A 17535-nucleotide genomic window follows, 5' to 3' on the forward strand; every position below is an offset into this window, starting at 1 on the left:
ACCAGAGTTTATTTTATCTGAAGCAAAATGACAAGTGTGAAGTGCTATCTCTTCAGATGATTCCAATCCCTCATGTTTACATGCATGAGAGGCTTCGTTTGGTGGAGTTCTGGGAGTGTGTAAAACCCTAGCGTGTATGTGGAACATGCCCAAGTGACTCGGGAGTCAAACGTATACGCATATTCCTCCCTGCCTCTGCGGAGCGTGGCTGCACCGACACGCGTTTGTTTATGTGTGGGTTTGGAGAGCGCAGCTCGCCCACACTGACCATTGCCAAAGAAGAGGACATGCTGGCGTGTAGCGTGCATCCATCCCTATATACATAATATCTCTCAGTTCTACGACACATTATCTCACACACACACACACACACACACACACACATTCTTGTATGTCTTACCTTCTCGAGACCTGTGAAAAATGCCTGCCTCTTTAGGACCACCCTTTCTAGATATATAAAGATTTGCATTTACAACATTAATAATATATACAAACTATGCAAATATAAAAACGATTATTGTGAAAAACGAGTTGGAATCTCACAAGAAAACGGTCACAATTTCACTGAAAAAACTTAGAATTTTGGCAGTATTATAATAAAAGTCGTGATTTTACTCAACGCAAGTCAAAGTTTTACAAGAAAAACGGAACGTTTGTGCAATTTTATGATAAAAGTTGGAATTTTACTCAAAACAGTCGCAATTTTACAAGAAAAGCCTACAATTTTGGCAATTTTATGAAAATAATCGTAATTTTACTCGACAAAAGTCACAATTTAGTAAGAAATCTTTAAAATGTTGGCAATATTATAATAATCTGTATTTTACTTGGCAAAATTATGACAAAAGTCATAATTTTACTCAATAATTGTCACTATTTTACGAGAACAATAAAAAAAATGGCAATATTGTGATACAAGTCAGAATTTTATGCGACAAACGTCACCATTTTGCATTAAAAAGTAATAATTTTACATTACAAAAAGTATTAATTTTACGAGGAAATATTGCACTATTACAGAAACAGAAAGAATATGAGAAATTGTTCCCAATTTTATATGAAAAAAGTCGACACGTGAGAAAAAGATTGCTTTTAGTTAATTTATTTTTTTGTAATTGTTCTTTAATCTTCATTATTTACTTCAAGTTATTACAGTATGTCTCTATATAGATATTATTTTTATTTTTTTCATTAATATTGGCCAAATGGGGCGCATTTCATTTTCTTACACGCACTTGTTATTACATATGTTGGCCAGAGGGGGAGCACTTCAAATTTTTACACACACTTGTTATTTTGATAGATTTCACCACCAGGGGTGCAAATGAGACATTCTCTAATAGATGCAATGGTTTTCCAGTATTGCGACCAGGATTTATGTTCTAACTTGTTCACATATGGAAGGTACTTTTCCTTGTTGATGTCTCAAGAAGGAAAGAAATACAAGAACACACACACACACACACACACACACACACACACACACACACACACACACTGGCAGCAGAGAGCTGTTTGCACTGCATACTGTACACCGTGTTCCATGCACCTTTCTAGCCTGCGACAAAATAGATCCATATTTTGTCCTTCTTGCACGTAACTTAGCCAGATATGGCTTAGAAGATTTCCTTGGATTTGGCGTATTTTGTCAAACAAATGGATAGAGTTTGACACACAGTTTGGCAAAATCTACTGAGATATGGATGTTCGATGATTGTGCAAGATAAATACAGGACAGTTCTGTTTATACGATTAAAGGGGAATTGAGCTTTTTTTGGAATGTTGTTCATCATTCACAAACCTTATTTATAGCCATATTTTTTTTACTCAGAATGCATGGAAGAATTAAGACGTATTAATTAAGACATACAGATTGTGAATGATTGGCAAAATTTCCCCAAAACAGTGCAGTTGAGCTCTGAACTGTTTTTTTTTACTTTATAGACCCAAGTATTTTTTTTGACCTGTTGTAACACGTGGCTTGGCATTGTCTTGCTGAAATAAGCAGGGGCGTCCATGATAACGTTGCTTGGATGGCAACATATGTTGCTCCAAAACCTGTATGTACCATTCAGCATTAATGGTGCCTTTACAGATGTGTTAGTTACCCATGCCTTGGGCACTGATACACCCCCATACCATCACAGATGCTGGCTTTTGAAATTTGCGCCTATAACAATCCGGATGGTTCTTTTCCTCTTTGATAAGACGTCCACAGTTTCCAAAAGAAATTTGAAATATGGACTCGTCAAACCACAGAACACTTTCCCACTTTGCATCAGTCCATCTTAGGTGAGCTCGGGCCCAGAGAAGCCGGCGGCATTTCTGGGTGTTGTTGATAAATGGCTTTGGCTTTGCATAGCAGACTTTTAACTTGCACTTACAGATGTAGCGACGAACTGTAGTTACGGACAGTGGTTTTCTGAAGTTTTCCTGAGCCCATGTGGTGATATCCTTTACACACCGATGTCGCTTTTTGATGCAGGTCCATAATATCATTGCTTACGTGCAGTGATTTCTCTAGATTATCTGAACATTTTGATGATATTACGGACCGTAGACGGGGAAATCCCTAAATTCCTTGCAATAGCTCGTTGAGAAATGTTGTCCTTAAACTGTTGGACAATTTGCTCATGCATTTTTTTCACAAAGTGGTGACCCTCGCCCCACCCTTGTTTGTGAATGACTGAGCATTTCATGGAAGCTGCTTTTATACCCAATCATGGCACCCACCTGTTCCCAATTAGCCCGTTCACCCGTGGGATGTTCCAAATAAGGGTTTGATGAGCATTCCTCAACTTTCTCAGTCTTTTTTGCCACTTGTGCCAGCTTTTTCGAAACGTGTTGCAGGCATCAAATTCCAAATGAGCTAATATTTGCAAAAAATAACAAAGTTTACCAGTTGGAACATTAAATATCTTGTCTTTGCAGTCTATGCAATTGAATACAAGTTGCAAAGGATTTGCAAATCATTGTATTCTGTTTTTTATTCACCATTTACGCAAACGTGCCAACTTCACTGGTTTTGGGGTTTGTATTCCTACTACAGCATATTTTCAACAGTGTCACAAATGTATTGACCATTTTTGGCCTTGGAGGCAATTGGAAGTACTGTTTCGAACACACGCCAAAGACAAAAAACATCTGCTCTGTTTTTGTTTAGGTGCCAGATGCCATTCAGAAGTGCCAGCGTGCGGGCATCACGGTGCGCATGGTGACCGGGGACAACATCAACACGGCGAGGGCCATCGCCATCAAATGCGGCATCATCCATCCCGGAGAGGACTTCCTCTGCATCGACGGGAAAGAATTCAACAGGAGGATCCGCAACGAGAAAGGAGAGGTGCTGCAGAGAACTGCCACCTTGGAATAGGAGGCGAGATGTCACTTGTATATCACTTCTTTGGTGCCTGTGTTTCAGGTGGAACAGGAGCGGATCGACAAAGTTTGGCCAAAACTTCGCGTCCTCGCCAGATCTTCCCCCACAGACAAGCACACGCTGGTCAAAGGTGATGAGCTGTTTGTTACTAAGCCAAAAAAAAAAAAAAAAAAAAGACTTAAAATTTACCATTTTTAAACAAACAGGTTTTTTTTACATAAACCCCATCTTTTTAATACACTGTTTGTGTAAAAATATTTTTAAGAGAAAATCTAAAATTTTGCACATTTTTAGAGACACTTTTAGACCGAGCGCTGTCTGTATGTGTCGTGGCTGTCTCACGGATGTGCGTGAGTGCCCGAAAGAAAAGCTCCGACTCGCTTAAAGAGAAGTCGTTTGGCTCCCCTCTTAACATGTGTTACTCATTCAGAGGCCGCATTGGGTTTAAAACAGCAGACTGATTTGCAGGTGTGTAATTTGTTGTGAGTTTATGCACTGTGTTGGTTTTGTTGTTTGAACAAGGTGATGTTCATGCACGGTTCATTTTATGCACCAGTAAAAAAACATGGTAACACTTTAGTATGGGGAACATAATCACCATTAATTAGTTGCTTATTAACATACAAATTAGTAATATATTGGCTCTTAACTGGTCATTATTAAATACTTATTAATGCCTTATTCGGCATGGCCTTATTATAACCCTAACCCTCTAACCCTGACCCTAACCCTAACCAAATAACTCTAAATTAAGTCTTTATTAGCGTATTTTTCGGACTATAAGTCGCAGTTTTTTTCATAGTTTGGCCGGGGGTGCGACTTATACCATACTAGCCAAACCTCCCGGATTTTCCGGGAGACTCCCGAAATTCAGCGCCTCTCCCGAAAACCTCCCAGGAAAAATTTTCTCCCGAAAATCTCCCGAAATTCAGGCGGACTCAGGTCCTCCACAATATAAAAAAGCGTACCTGCCCAATCACGTTATAACTATAGAATGATGGAGGGCGAGTTCTTGGTTTCTTATGTGGGTTTATTGTTAGGCAGTTTCATTAACGTCCTCCCAGCGTGGCAACAACACACAACAACAGCAGTCACGTTTTTGTATACCGTAAAGCAGTCCGTCTGCCGTAAACAGCAATGTTGTGACACTCTTAAACAGGACAATACTGCCATCTAGTGCATTTGATTAAAGCACTTTTGTGCGTGCCACACATCAATGCATCATCAGACAGGGTGTTCAGCATGGTTAGAAAAATAGTGACAGAGAATAGAACAAGGATGGACAATTCAACCCTTAACTCAACAATGAGTAGATGAGTGTTGTGTGTGTGTGTATATGTGTAAATAAATGAACACTGAAATTCAAGTATTTATTTTATATATATATATATATATATATATACATATATATATATATAATAAAATATATATATATATATATATATACAGTATATATATATATATATATAAAAAAAAAAAATATATATATATATATATATATATATATATATGAAATACTTGGTGAATTCTAGCTGTAAATATACTCCTCCCCTTTTAGCCACGCCCCCAACCACGCCCCCGTCCCACCCCGACCAATCCCACCCCCACCCCCTCCCCCCACCTCCCGAAATCGGAGGTCTCAAGGTTGGCAAGTATGACTTATACTCAGGAGCGACTTATGTGTGAAATTATTAACACATTACCGTAAAATATCAAATAATATTATTTAGCTCATTCACGTAAGAGACTAGACGTATAAGATTTCATTGGATTTAGCGATTAGGAGAGACAGATTGTTTGGTAAACGTATAGCATGTTCTATATGTTATAGTTATTTGAATGACTCTTACCATAATATGTTAAGTTAACATACCAGGCACGTTCTCAGTTGGTTATTTATGCCTCATATAACGTACACTTATTCAGCCTGTTGTTCACTATTCTTTATTTATTTTAAATTGCCTTTCAAATGTCTATTCTTGGTGTTGGCTTTTATCAAATACATTGCCCCAAAAAATGCGACTTATACTCCAGTGCAATTTATATATGTTTTTTTCCCTTCTTTATTGTGCATTTTCGGCAGGTGCGACTTATACTCCGAAAAATACGGTACTTAGAATATGTTCCCCTAGTGTCCAAATAACTCTAAATTAAGTCTATGTTACTTAGAATATGTTCCCCATACTAAAGTGTTAACAAAAACATAACTTTGAACTTGAATTTGAAAAAAAAAATTTTTGTTTTTCACTAAAGAAGGGTTTCGGTACCTCCAACAAGGTTAAGAACCACTGGTTTAGTGGGACAGGCGAAAGTTAAGTCGGAGAAAATGCGGTAGTTTATAAATGAATTATTGTTTCTGTGCGGCCCGGTGGCAATTGCGTCACGGACCGGTACCGGTCCCCGGACCGGTGGTTGGGGACCACTGCCTTATGGGATCTCGGGGGGGTGCTGGAGTAGGCTCCAGCTGCACAAAATATCCACGATATTTACACACAGAAAAAAAATGCTGCCCATGCACATATTACATGCTGTTCTATAAATATGTGTGTGTGTGTGTGTGTGTGTGTGTGTGTGTGTGTGTGTGTGTGTGTGTGTGTGTGTGTGTGTGTGTGTGTGTGTGTGTGTGTGTGTGTGTGTGTGTGTGTGTGTGTGTGTGTGTTTTACAGGCATTATTGACAGCACGGTAGTCGAGCAAAGACAGGTAGTGGCCGTGACAGGTGATGGCACCAATGACGGTCCAGCCCTGAAGAAAGCTGATGTGGGCTTCGCCATGGTAACCAACATGTTATTTTTGTATTTATTTATTTACTCACAAGGTATTCCTTTCACCTTCATGGAAGACAAATATCACTCCACACCTGCAGATGTGTGATACCTCTGCAGTATGCCATCTGAGTAGACGATGAGCTCCCCCTAGTGGAGGATAGGACACATGCCATGACTGCAGTGGATTACTCATGCCACAGACGAGCATTGTCTCTGTAATCCATCTTGTTGTATTGACGCTCTGCTGATGAGCACCCATTGTCCCTAAATGAGCTCATCCGCGCGATTATGGACTATACACTCCAAAATAAATGCCCTATGACTAACCAAGCAGCATCGGGAAGAATGACCCAATTTCCCCACCAATGTGAAGTCACTGATCATTTTCTGGTGACTGCAGCCGGTTTGTTTGTTCTCGGTCCACCAAGGGTATCGCGGGTACTGACGTGGCCAAGGAGGCATCGGACATCATCCTCACCGACGACAACTTCAGCAGCATCGTCAAGGCGGTGATGTGGGGCCGCAACGTCTACGACAGCATCTCCAAGTTCCTGCAGTTCCAGCTCACCGTCAACGTCGTCGCCGTCATCGTGGCGTTCACGGGCGCCTGCATCACACAGGTGAGCTCACGGCGGACCGCTTAGGCGACAATGAAGTCACAACATGGAATTTTGCAGGATTCCCCCCTGAAGGCGGTGCAGATGTTGTGGGTCAACCTGATCATGGACACCTTCGCCTCCCTGGCCCTGGCCACCGAGCCGCCCACAGAGTCTCTGCTCAGAAGGAAGCCGTACGGACGTAACAAGCCCCTCATCTCCAGCACCATGACCAAGAACATTCTGGGCCACGGAGTCTATCAGCTCATCATCATCTTTCTTCTTCTCTTCGTCGGTACGAACTCCACTTTTGTCCTCTTCACTGCAAAAACTGAAATCTAAGTAAGATTAAATATCTCAAATAAGGGTGATATTTGCTTATTTTCTGTCTGATAAGATAGTTCTTCTCTCTAAGCAGATTATATGTTAGAGTGTTTTACTTGTTTTAAGGGTTTTGGTCCTAAATGATCTCAGTAAGATGCTATCTATCAATCAATCAATCAATCAATCAATCAATTCCTTTATTGTCATTGTCATAACACTTAAAGGGGAACATTATCACAATTTCAGAAGGGTTAAAACCATTAAAAATCAGTTCCCAGTGGCTTATTTTATTTTTCGAAGTTTTTTTCAAAATTTTACCCATCACGCAATATCCCTAAAAAAAGCTTCAAAGTGCCTGATTTTAACCATTGTTATAAACACCCGTCCATTTTCCTGTGACGTCACACAGTGATGCCAATACAAACAAACATGGCGCATAGAACAGCAAGCTATAGCGACATTAGCTCGGATTCAGACTCGGATGTCAGCGGCTTAAGCGATTCAACAGATTACAAATGTATTGAAACGGATGGTTGTAGTGTGGAGGCAGGTAGCGAAAACGAAATTGAAGAAGAAACTGAAGCTATTGAGCCATATCGGTTTGAACCGTATGCAAGCGAAACTGACGAAAACGACACGACAGCCAGCGACACGGGAGAAAGCGAGGACAAATTCGGCGATCGCCTTCTAACCAACAATTGGTATGTGTTTGTTTGGCATTAAAGGAAACTAACAACTATGAACTAGGTTTACAGCATATGAAATACATTTGGCAACAACATGCACTTTGAGAGTGCAGACAGCCCAATTTTCATCAATTAATATATTCTGTAGACATACCCTCATCCGCTCTCTTTTCCTGAAAGCTGATCTGTCCAGTCCAGTTGGAAATGCATCTGCTTTGAGTGTCGCAGGATATCCACACATTCTTGCCATCTCTGTCGTAGCATAGCTTTCGTCGGTAAAGTGTGCGGAACAAACGTCCAATTTCTTGCCACTTTCGCATCTTTGGGCCACTGGTGCAACTTGAATCCGTCCCTGTTCGTGTTGTTACACCCTCCGACAACACACCGACGAGGCATGATGTCTCCGAGGTACAGAAAACAGTCGAAACAATGGAAAATAACAGAGCTGATTTGACTTGGTGTTTGTAATGTGTTTGAGAAAATGGCGGATTGCTTCCCGATGTGACGTCACGTTGTGACGTCATCGCTCCAAGAGCGAATAATAGAAAGGCGTTTAATTCGCCAAAATTCACCCATTTAGAGTTTGGAAATCGGTTAAAAAAATATATGGTCTTTTTCTGCAACATCAAGGTATATATTTACGCATACATAGGTCTGGTGATAATGTTCCCCTTTAAGTCATACATGAACAACGAGATTTTGTTTGAGCTTTGTCCAGCGGCATAGAAACTGCATTGATGTGCAGGTTGACAATAGTTTACATTTTAGCATTGTCAGGAAGATCGCGATAAGAGGGACGTGGGGGTGGGAACAGTCAGATGTCTGATGGGTGTTACGTTGATGTTGCAGCAATGCAATGTCCAAAGCACAATTATTGAGGTGGTGAAGAGTGAGGTAAAAAGATGGTCCGGGGCAGCAAAGGGGCAGGCTGTTCATTTAGCAGTCTCACAGCCTGGGGATACAGACTGTGAGACATTCTGGTGGTCCTGGTGCGAATCGATCTATACCTAGCAGGTTGAAGAGGCCATGTGCTGGGTGGTATCTGTCCTTCAGGATGTTGTGTACATGGCACTCATCTCTGGGAGTATCGTCCTTGTAATTTTCCCCGCCGCTTTAACCACTCGCTGGAGGGCCTGTTGGTTCGCTTTAGTGCAGCTAGCAAACCACACTAAAAATCCGTAAGTGAGGACACTGCTGATGGCACAGTTGTAAAAGTTGACCATTGATTTCTGCGGAATGTTTGCGCATTTTAGTTTCCTCAAAAAAAAAAGACGTTGTTGGGCCTTTCCGACTGTAGAAGCAGTGTTAATCTCCCAGCATAGAATACTACAGCTTGTTGCTTAGATTTTATGACCTATATTGAGTAAAACATGCTTGAAACCAGAATATCAACTGTTGCAAAGCTGTGTCATCAACACTCACAAGTATAAAACTACCTTTTTAAAGTAATAATTTCTTATTTCAAGCATGAAATTAAAAAAAAATCATGACTTTGACACAATGGTGTCTCATAATTTAAAACAGACAACAGCCAAATGGACTTTGCTTTTTTTATTTTCAATGAAACAATAGAACATACGTACTCATATAGTAGTACAGTTGGCACAGTACAGCAAACTGACAGTTAATATTATATATATATATTTATATGTTAAGTTAAGTTAAAGTACCAATGATTGTCACACACACACTAGGTGTGGCGAAATTATTCTCTGCATTTGACCCATCAACCTTGATCACCCCCTGGGAGGTGAGGGGAGCAGTGAGCAGCAGCGGTGGCCGCGCCCGGGAATCATTTTTGGTGATTTAACCCTCAATTCCAACCCTTGATGCTGAGTGCCAAGCAGGAAGGTAATGGGCCCCATTTTTATAGTCTTTGGTATGACTTGGCCGGGGTTTGAACTCACAACCTACCGATCTCAGGGCGGACACTCTAACTACTATATATATATATATATATATACATATATACATATATATATATTCCTTGCGCACTAATTGACTGAAAGAGCACGCACTTGGCGCGATGATGTCATGTTATCAATGGGAAAATGCAAGAAATGTAATGCCGAGTGCATATCATTATGTCAAGATAATGGCACTAGCATTTACTTAATTTAAGAATATTTTTCAACATAGTGAGAAAAAAGGTCTCATACTTGTTTTTTCTATCAAAAAAAGTGCACTTGTTATTAGTGAGAATATACTTATTTTAAGGTATTTTTGGGTTCATTGAGGTTAACTAATTTTAATTGTTTTGGAAAGTCTTGACTAGCCGAATTTTCTTCTATTGGCAGATAATTTTGCTTAGTTCAAGTAAAATGCCCCTAACTTTTTCTTGTTTTTGAACACTGACTTTTTGCAGTGTGCTTTGTCCTCCACGCGACTTCCCGCTCTTAAATTTGTGAATTTTCTTGTCCGCAGGTGAGCAGATATTCGACATCGACAGCGGCCGCAACGCGCCTCTCCACGCGCCTCCGTCGGAGCACTACACCATTATCTTCAACACCTTTGTCATGATGCAGCTCTTTAATGAGATCAACGCCCGCAAGATACACGGCGAGCGCAACGTCTTTGAGGGCATCTTTAGGAACCCCATCTTCTGCTCCATCGTTTTTGGCACCTTCGCTGTACAGGTACGTTGCTAACAACCATTCTTCAGATGCACTAAACCCAACACCAATGAAATTGGCACGTTTTGTAAATCATAAATAAAAACAGAATACAATGATTTGCAAATCATTTTCAACTTTTATTCAATTGAATAGACTGCAAAGACAAGATATTTAATGTTCCAACTGAGAAACTAGTTGGGTTTTTTTTGCAAATAATCATTAACTTAGAATTTAATGGCAGCAACACATTGCAAAAAAGTTGTCGCAGGGGCATTTTTACCACTGTGTTACATGGCTTTTCCTTTTAACAACACTCAGTAAACATTCGGGAACTGAGGAGATCAATTGTTGAAGCTTTTCAGGTGGAATTCTTTCCCATTCATGCTTGATGTACAGCTTGTTGTTCAACAGTCTAGTACCCGCACTCTTTTACTATGAAGCCACGCTGTTGTAACACGTGGCTTGGCATTGTCTTGCTAAAATAAGCAGGGGCGTCCATGATAATGTTGCTTGGATGGCAACATATGTTGCTCCAAAACCTGTATGTACCTTTCAGCATTAATGGTGCCTTCACAGATGTGCCTTGGGCACTAATACACCCCCATACCATCACAGATGCTGGCTTTTGAACTTTGCGCCTATAACAATCCGGATGGTTCTTTTCCTCTTTGGTCGGGAGGACACAACGTCCACAGTTTCCAAAAACAATTTGAAATGTGGACTCGTCAGACCACAGAACACTTTTCCACTTTGCATCAGTCCATCTTAAATGAGCTCGGGCCCAGCAAAGCTGGCGGCGTTTCTGGGTGTTGTTGATAAAAGGCTTTTGCTTTGCATAGTAGAGTTTTAAGTTGCACTTACAGATGTAGCGATGATTTGTAGTTACTAAAAGTGGTTTTCTGAAGTGTTCCATGAGGTGATATCGGTGATGTCGGTTTTTGATGTAGTACCGCCTGAGGAATCGAAGGTCACGGGCATTCAATGTTGGTTTCAGCCTTGCTGCTTACGTGCATTGGTTTTTCCAGATTCTCTGAACCTTTTGATATGACGGACCGTAGATGGTGGAATCCCTAAATCCCTTGCAATAGCTGGTTGAGAAATGTTGTTCTTAATCAATTTGCTCAAGCATTTGTTCACAAAGTGGTGACCTTCGCCCCATCCTTGTTTGTGAATGACTAAACATTTCATGGAAGCTGATTTTTTACCCTATCATGGCACCCACCTGTTCCCAATTAGCCTGTTCACCTGTGGGATGTTCCAAATAAGTCTATTCAATTGAATATACATTTTTATTTACAATTTGCACAACGTGCCAACTTCACTGTTTTTGGGGTTTGTAGTCCACAAAGTCAAAGCCCTCAGTATCGTCGCTCATACACTAGCGCAAATGTGAGCGCTACATTTGTGTCATCTAATTAATGTGATCTTTCCATCCGCAAGTTATTAATGACAACTTCCACCTTTAATTGCACAAATATATATCGTAGAATTCATAATAATCCACAAAGTCAAACCCTGAAGAATGAATGCTACAAACATGTCATATTATTGTCATATATCCGATGCTATTCCACCAGTTATTAAGGATAAGTGGCACCTTGCATAAAAAATTAAAAAAAGATCAAAATAATCTACAAAGTCAAAGCTAATGGTATCCTGGCTAATACACTAATACAGTGTTTCTTAACCTTAGAGCCCATTGTTGGGCAGCCAGAAAGGATCTGTTTACACAATTGTGGCAGTAACGACAATCTCAATAAAACAGAAGAAGTCTGGAGTTCAAGTTATAGATCATTTTCTTAAAGCGCAAACATTAAGACTAAAGTGGTGATGCTGTATTTTCATTTCGTTAAGAAACATTCATTGTTAGGTTGGTTTATTTTTTTCCAGCATAACATAACTCTATGTAAATGTATTTGTCCCTTTTTTTTTGCAGTATATTAGTATTTATTTTCTAATCAGCCTGAACTAAACCTAAGGTTTATGTGTTAAATAAATAATTATATTTGTAAACAACGCATGGTTTCATATCATTTGACAAGTTTGTAAACCATAAGTAGTTTAGATTATTGAATATGTGTAGAATCAAGAGTAAGATTAATAATTCAGTGCTAATATTTGAATGGGCCCCTAGCCTCTCTGTAGTGGAAAAGTTGGGCTCCAAGGTCAAAAGAGGTTCAGAACCCCTACATGTGTGGCTAGTAGATTAGTGCCATAACCTGAATGTGAGCTCTCTACCCGCTATTTATTAATGAAAACTTCCACCTTGGACAAATAAATAGTCAGATTCAAAATAATCTACAAAGTCAAACTCAAATGGACCCTGACACATGTCACATAATTGGCAGTTATTAAAGACAAGTGCCAGTTTGCTTAATAGAAATAACGACTCATAACCTATAGTAGGCTTGCTTGCCACACACGCGTCATATGTTCTTATGAATACTCCTCTGGCCAGTTATTATTGATAACCACCGCCCTGCATACTAAAAATAAAAGGCGCCTTGCATAAATTATTAGAGGAGTGCTCGCTAAAAATGTATAAGTGCTACATTTGTAGCAAGGGTGATCCCCCCCGCTCCCCAGTTATTATTGATAGCCACTACTTTGTGTAATAGAGGTACAAAGAAAGTCTCTAAATAATCCATAAAATCTAATTCCACGGCACGCTCGCTCATTCACGGGCATAGACGCTACATATGTGTAGTAATCGTTTTTAGAGTTCTTCTCTCGCCAGTTTTTACTGATCTCCCCCTTGCATAATATAAATAAAAAGAAAATCCACAAGGTCGGTGCCCATGGAACGCACCCATGTGCACATGCATGGGAACATTTGTGTCTTATAGTTAAAAAGGTCACTTCTCTTGCCAGTTATTAATACACTAATCACCCCCTTGTGTAATAGCAATAAACCTAAAGACTCAAAATAATCCAAAAAAAAGGCCACAGTACACTCCCTACAAGGGCACATACATGGGTGTTACATACACTTTAGGGTTGTACGGTATACCGGTATTAGTATAGTACCGCGATACTAATGAATCATATTCGGTACTATACCGCCTCTGAAAAGTACCGGCCCCCGTCGTCACGTTGTGTCATTGCTGGTTTTACGAGCAGAGGAGCATGTTCGGCAGCGCACAATCCCGGAGTACTTACAAGCAGACACAGCGTGTAGACAGAAAAGGGAGAATGGACGCATGTTGGCTTAAAAACTAAAGATAAAGGTGAAGTTATAACACTGAAACGCCCTCAGGAAGAGGTGCTTTAGTTAGCGGCTAGCGTCCATCCGCCGTCGGCAGTGTTTTAGCTACTTCTAAATCACCAATCCTCGCCTCCATGGCGACAAATAAAGTACGTTTCTTACAAGTATCATCCCTGCAGGACGAGGAATAGCTAAACATGCTTCACTACACACCATAGCTCACCGGCGTCAAAATGTAAACAAACGCCATTGGTGGATCTACACCTGACATCCACTGTAATGATACCAAGTACAATAGCGTATTTAGTCAATACTACTATGAATATGTCGATATGTTTTGGCATCACGACATCTTCTTTCGTTTTTTTAAATGTATATGATGTTTATAAACTCAGGAAATATGTCCCTGGACACATGAGGACTTTGAATATGACCAATGTATAATCCTATTGGATTGATACCCAAATTTGTGGCATTATCCAAAACTAATGTAAAGTATCAAACTACAGAAGAATAAGTGATTATTACATTTTAACAGAAGTGTAGATAGAACATGTTAAAAGAGAAAGTAAGCAGATCCATCCATCCATCCATCCATTTTCTTCCGCTTATCCGAGGTCAGGTCGCGGGGGCAGCAGCATAAGCAGAGAAGCCCAAACTTCCCTCTCCCCAGCCACTTCGTCCAGCTCCTCCCAAGCCATCCCGAGGCGTTCCCAGGCCAGCCGGGAGACATAGTCTTCCCAACGTGTCCTGGGTCTTCCCCTTGGCCTCCTGCCGGTTGGACGTGCCCCAAACACCTCCCTAGGGAGGCGTTCGGGTGGCATCCTGAGCAGATGCCCGGACCACCTCATCTGGGTCATCTCCATGTGGAGGAGCAGCGGCTTTACTTTGAGCTCCTCCCGAATGACAGAGCTTCTCACCCTATCTCTAAGGGAGAGCCCCGCCACCCGGCGGAGGAAACTCATTTCGGCCGCTTGTACCCGTGATCTTGTCCTTTCGGTCATAACCCAAAGCTCATGACCATAGGTGGGGATGGGAACGTAGATCGACCGGTAAATTGAGAGCTTTGCCTTCCGGCTCAGCTCCTTCTTCACCACAACGAATCGATACAGCGTCCGCATTACTGAAGACGCCGCACCGATCCGCCTGTCGATCTCACGATCCACTCTTCCCCCACGCGTGAGCAAGACTCCTAGGTACTTGAAGTCCTCCACTTGGGGCAAGATCTCCTCCCCAACTTGGAGGTGGCACTCCACCCTTTTCAGGGCGAGAACCATGGACTCGGACTTGGAGGTGCTGATTCTCATCCCAGTCGCTTCAATCTCGGCTGCGAACCGATCCAGTGACAGCTGAAGATGCTGGCCAGATGAAGCCATCAGGACCACATCATCTGCAAAAAGCAGAGACCTAATCCTGCAGCCACCAAACCGGATACCCTCAACGCCTTGACTGCGCCTAGAAATTATGTCCATAAAAGTTATGAACAGAATCGGTGACAAAAGGCAGCCTTGGCGGAGTCCAACCCTCACTGGAAACATGTCCAACTTACTGCCGGCAATGCGGACCAGGCTCTGACACTGATCATACAGGGAGCGGACCGCCACAATCAGACAGTCCGATACCCCATACTGAGAGTATGGGGTAAAATAAGCAGATATTAACAGTAAATGAACAAGTAGATTAATAAATAATTTTCTACCACTTGTCCTTAAAAATGTTGACAAAATAGTAGAATGACAAATGACACAATATGTTACTGCATATGTCAGCAGACTAATTAGGAGCCTTTGTTTGCTTACCGTATTTGTCGGACTATAAGTCGCAGTTTTTTTCATAGTTTGGCCGGGGGTGCGACTTATACTTAGGAGCGACTTATGTGTGAAATTATTAACACATTAAAATATCAAATAATATTATTTATCTCATTCACGTAAGAGACTAGACGTATAAGATTTCATGGGATTTAGCGATTAGGAGTGACAGATTGTTTGGTAAAGGTATAGCATGTTCTATATGTTATAGTTATTTGAATGACTCTTACCATAATATGTTACGTTAACATACCAGGCACGTTCTCAGTTGGTTATTTATGCCTCATATAACGTACACTTATTCAGCCTGTTGTTCACTATTCTTTATTTATTTTAAATTGCCTTTCAAATGTCAATTCTCGGTGTTGGGTTTTATCAAATACATTTCCCCAAAAAATGCGACTTATATATGTTTTTTTCCTTCTATATTATGCATTTTCGGCAGGTGCGACTTATACTAAAGATACAGTACTTACTAATAAAAGACAAGATTATTTAAGGACAAACTTGCAATAAGAAACATATGTTTAATGTTCCTTAAGGTTTTTTGTTAAAATGAAGCCAATAATAAAAACACTTTTGGTCCCCTTTATTTAGAAAAGTACCGAAAAGTATCAAAATAATTTTGGTATCGGTACCAAGATATTGGTTTCGAGACAACAATAATACGCGTGGTCACTTCTCTCATCAGTTTTTAATGAAAACCTCCTCCTGGCATCATAGAAATACATAGAAAGACAGGAAGTAAACCACAACGTAAGAACAAATGCAGCGCTCTTCACCACATTCTTCTTTTGTTGATGTTTAGATAGTGATTATTCAGTTCGGAGGGAAACCATTTAGCTGCCAACCTCTGGACGTGGAGAAGTGGATGTGGTGTGTTTTCCTCGGCTTGGGGGAGCTCGTCTGGGGGCAGGTAATACGTTCTAAAAACCCGTCGTAACTGTTAGCATCCACACCTGGCACCTTTGTAACGCCTTCTTCCCCTTTCAGGTGATCGCGACAATACCGAACAGCAAGCTGCGCTTCCTGCGGAGAGCGGGTCAGCTCAGCCAAAAGGACGAGCTACCGGAGGAGGACCTCAATGAAGACGACGAGGAGATCGACCACGCCGAACGGGAGCTGAGGAGAGGGCAGATCCTCTGGTTCCGAGGACTCAATCGCATTCAGACTCAGGTGGGACTCATTGGTTTTGTCCGATTGCATAAAATGGAAGGTTTGCTTTGGAAGTCTTAAGCTGTTGTGTGATTTGATGTCGAGATGAATGAAGTCCACAGACAAGCTGGCTCTGAGGACCGTTGCAATCGGCTGGGTGGAAACCAGGAAGATTGTTCCTGGACTCTGAGCTCGCGAACCATTATCACTGTGATATACTAAAGACTGTTAAACTGTTGCTGTTATCTCACCATGTGTGTCGCTGACGGCCCAGGGTGAAGCTGTCGCGTCAAAATGGTAACCAATGTCCCACACGGGCTTAGTTGAAGAAATATCCAAGATAAGTACATGTCGATCCTAGATAAGTACATGTGTAAATTAAAATACAATCGCGATCAAAAGTTGACATACACTTGTAAAGAACATTTGGTCACATTTTCAGTAGACCCATAATAAATTCATAAAAGAACCAAACTTCATGAATGTTTTTTGTGACCAACAAGTATGTGCTCCAATCACTCTATCACAAAAAAATAAGAGTTGTAGAAAGTATTGGAAACTCAAGACAGCCATTACATTATGTTCTTTACAAGTGTATGTAAACTTTTGATCGCGACTATACATCAGTGAAGTTTATTCAACGCGATTATGGTTTGGCAAGGAACGTTTTCAATATGAAGAAATATTGGTTGATGATTATTTTGAATTTGATATCGTCCTACCAATGAGGTACCAAATGTCTAAAAAGTCTTATTCAATTTGAATAATGCCGGGCGGAGAAAGTGTTATGTGATTTTTTTTTTTTTTTGTATGAAATAATTGCAATATATTTTATAAATTTATTAATAAAAATATTTCACATTAATGTTATATATTTTTTATGTAATTTATGTATAATTTTTATTGTTTTATCATTGAAATTCGTTGTAATTGATATCGGTATCAAATGTAACAACGTAAAATGTATGCTTATGCTTAGTAATAAAATAATTATAATA

General features: G+C 40.5%; 1 protein-coding gene across 10 annotated transcripts in view; it reads left to right on the forward strand.

Moving 5' to 3' along the window:
• atp2b2 (ATPase plasma membrane Ca2+ transporting 2) overlaps positions 1 to 17535 on the forward strand; it is a 291015-nt gene that overhangs the window by 256346 nt on the left and 17134 nt on the right. For all 10 annotated transcript variants that reach the window (XM_061938488.2, XM_061938418.2, XM_061938435.2 and 7 more), the window contains 8 exons: positions 3164 to 3343; positions 3422 to 3509; positions 6046 to 6152; positions 6574 to 6765; positions 6823 to 7036; positions 10176 to 10387; positions 16191 to 16298; positions 16376 to 16558. In XM_061938488.2, coding sequence (XP_061794472.2) covers positions 3164 to 3343; positions 3422 to 3509; positions 6046 to 6152; positions 6574 to 6765; positions 6823 to 7036; positions 10176 to 10387; positions 16191 to 16298; positions 16376 to 16558 — 1284 coding nt within the window. The remainder of the gene's footprint in view (positions 1 to 3163; positions 3344 to 3421; positions 3510 to 6045; positions 6153 to 6573; positions 6766 to 6822; positions 7037 to 10175; positions 10388 to 16190; positions 16299 to 16375; positions 16559 to 17535) is intronic.

This window comes from Nerophis lumbriciformis, linkage group LG03 (genome assembly GCF_033978685.3).
Source record: "Nerophis lumbriciformis linkage group LG03, RoL_Nlum_v2.1, whole genome shotgun sequence".
NCBI lineage: Eukaryota > Metazoa > Chordata > Actinopteri > Syngnathiformes > Syngnathidae > Nerophis > Nerophis lumbriciformis.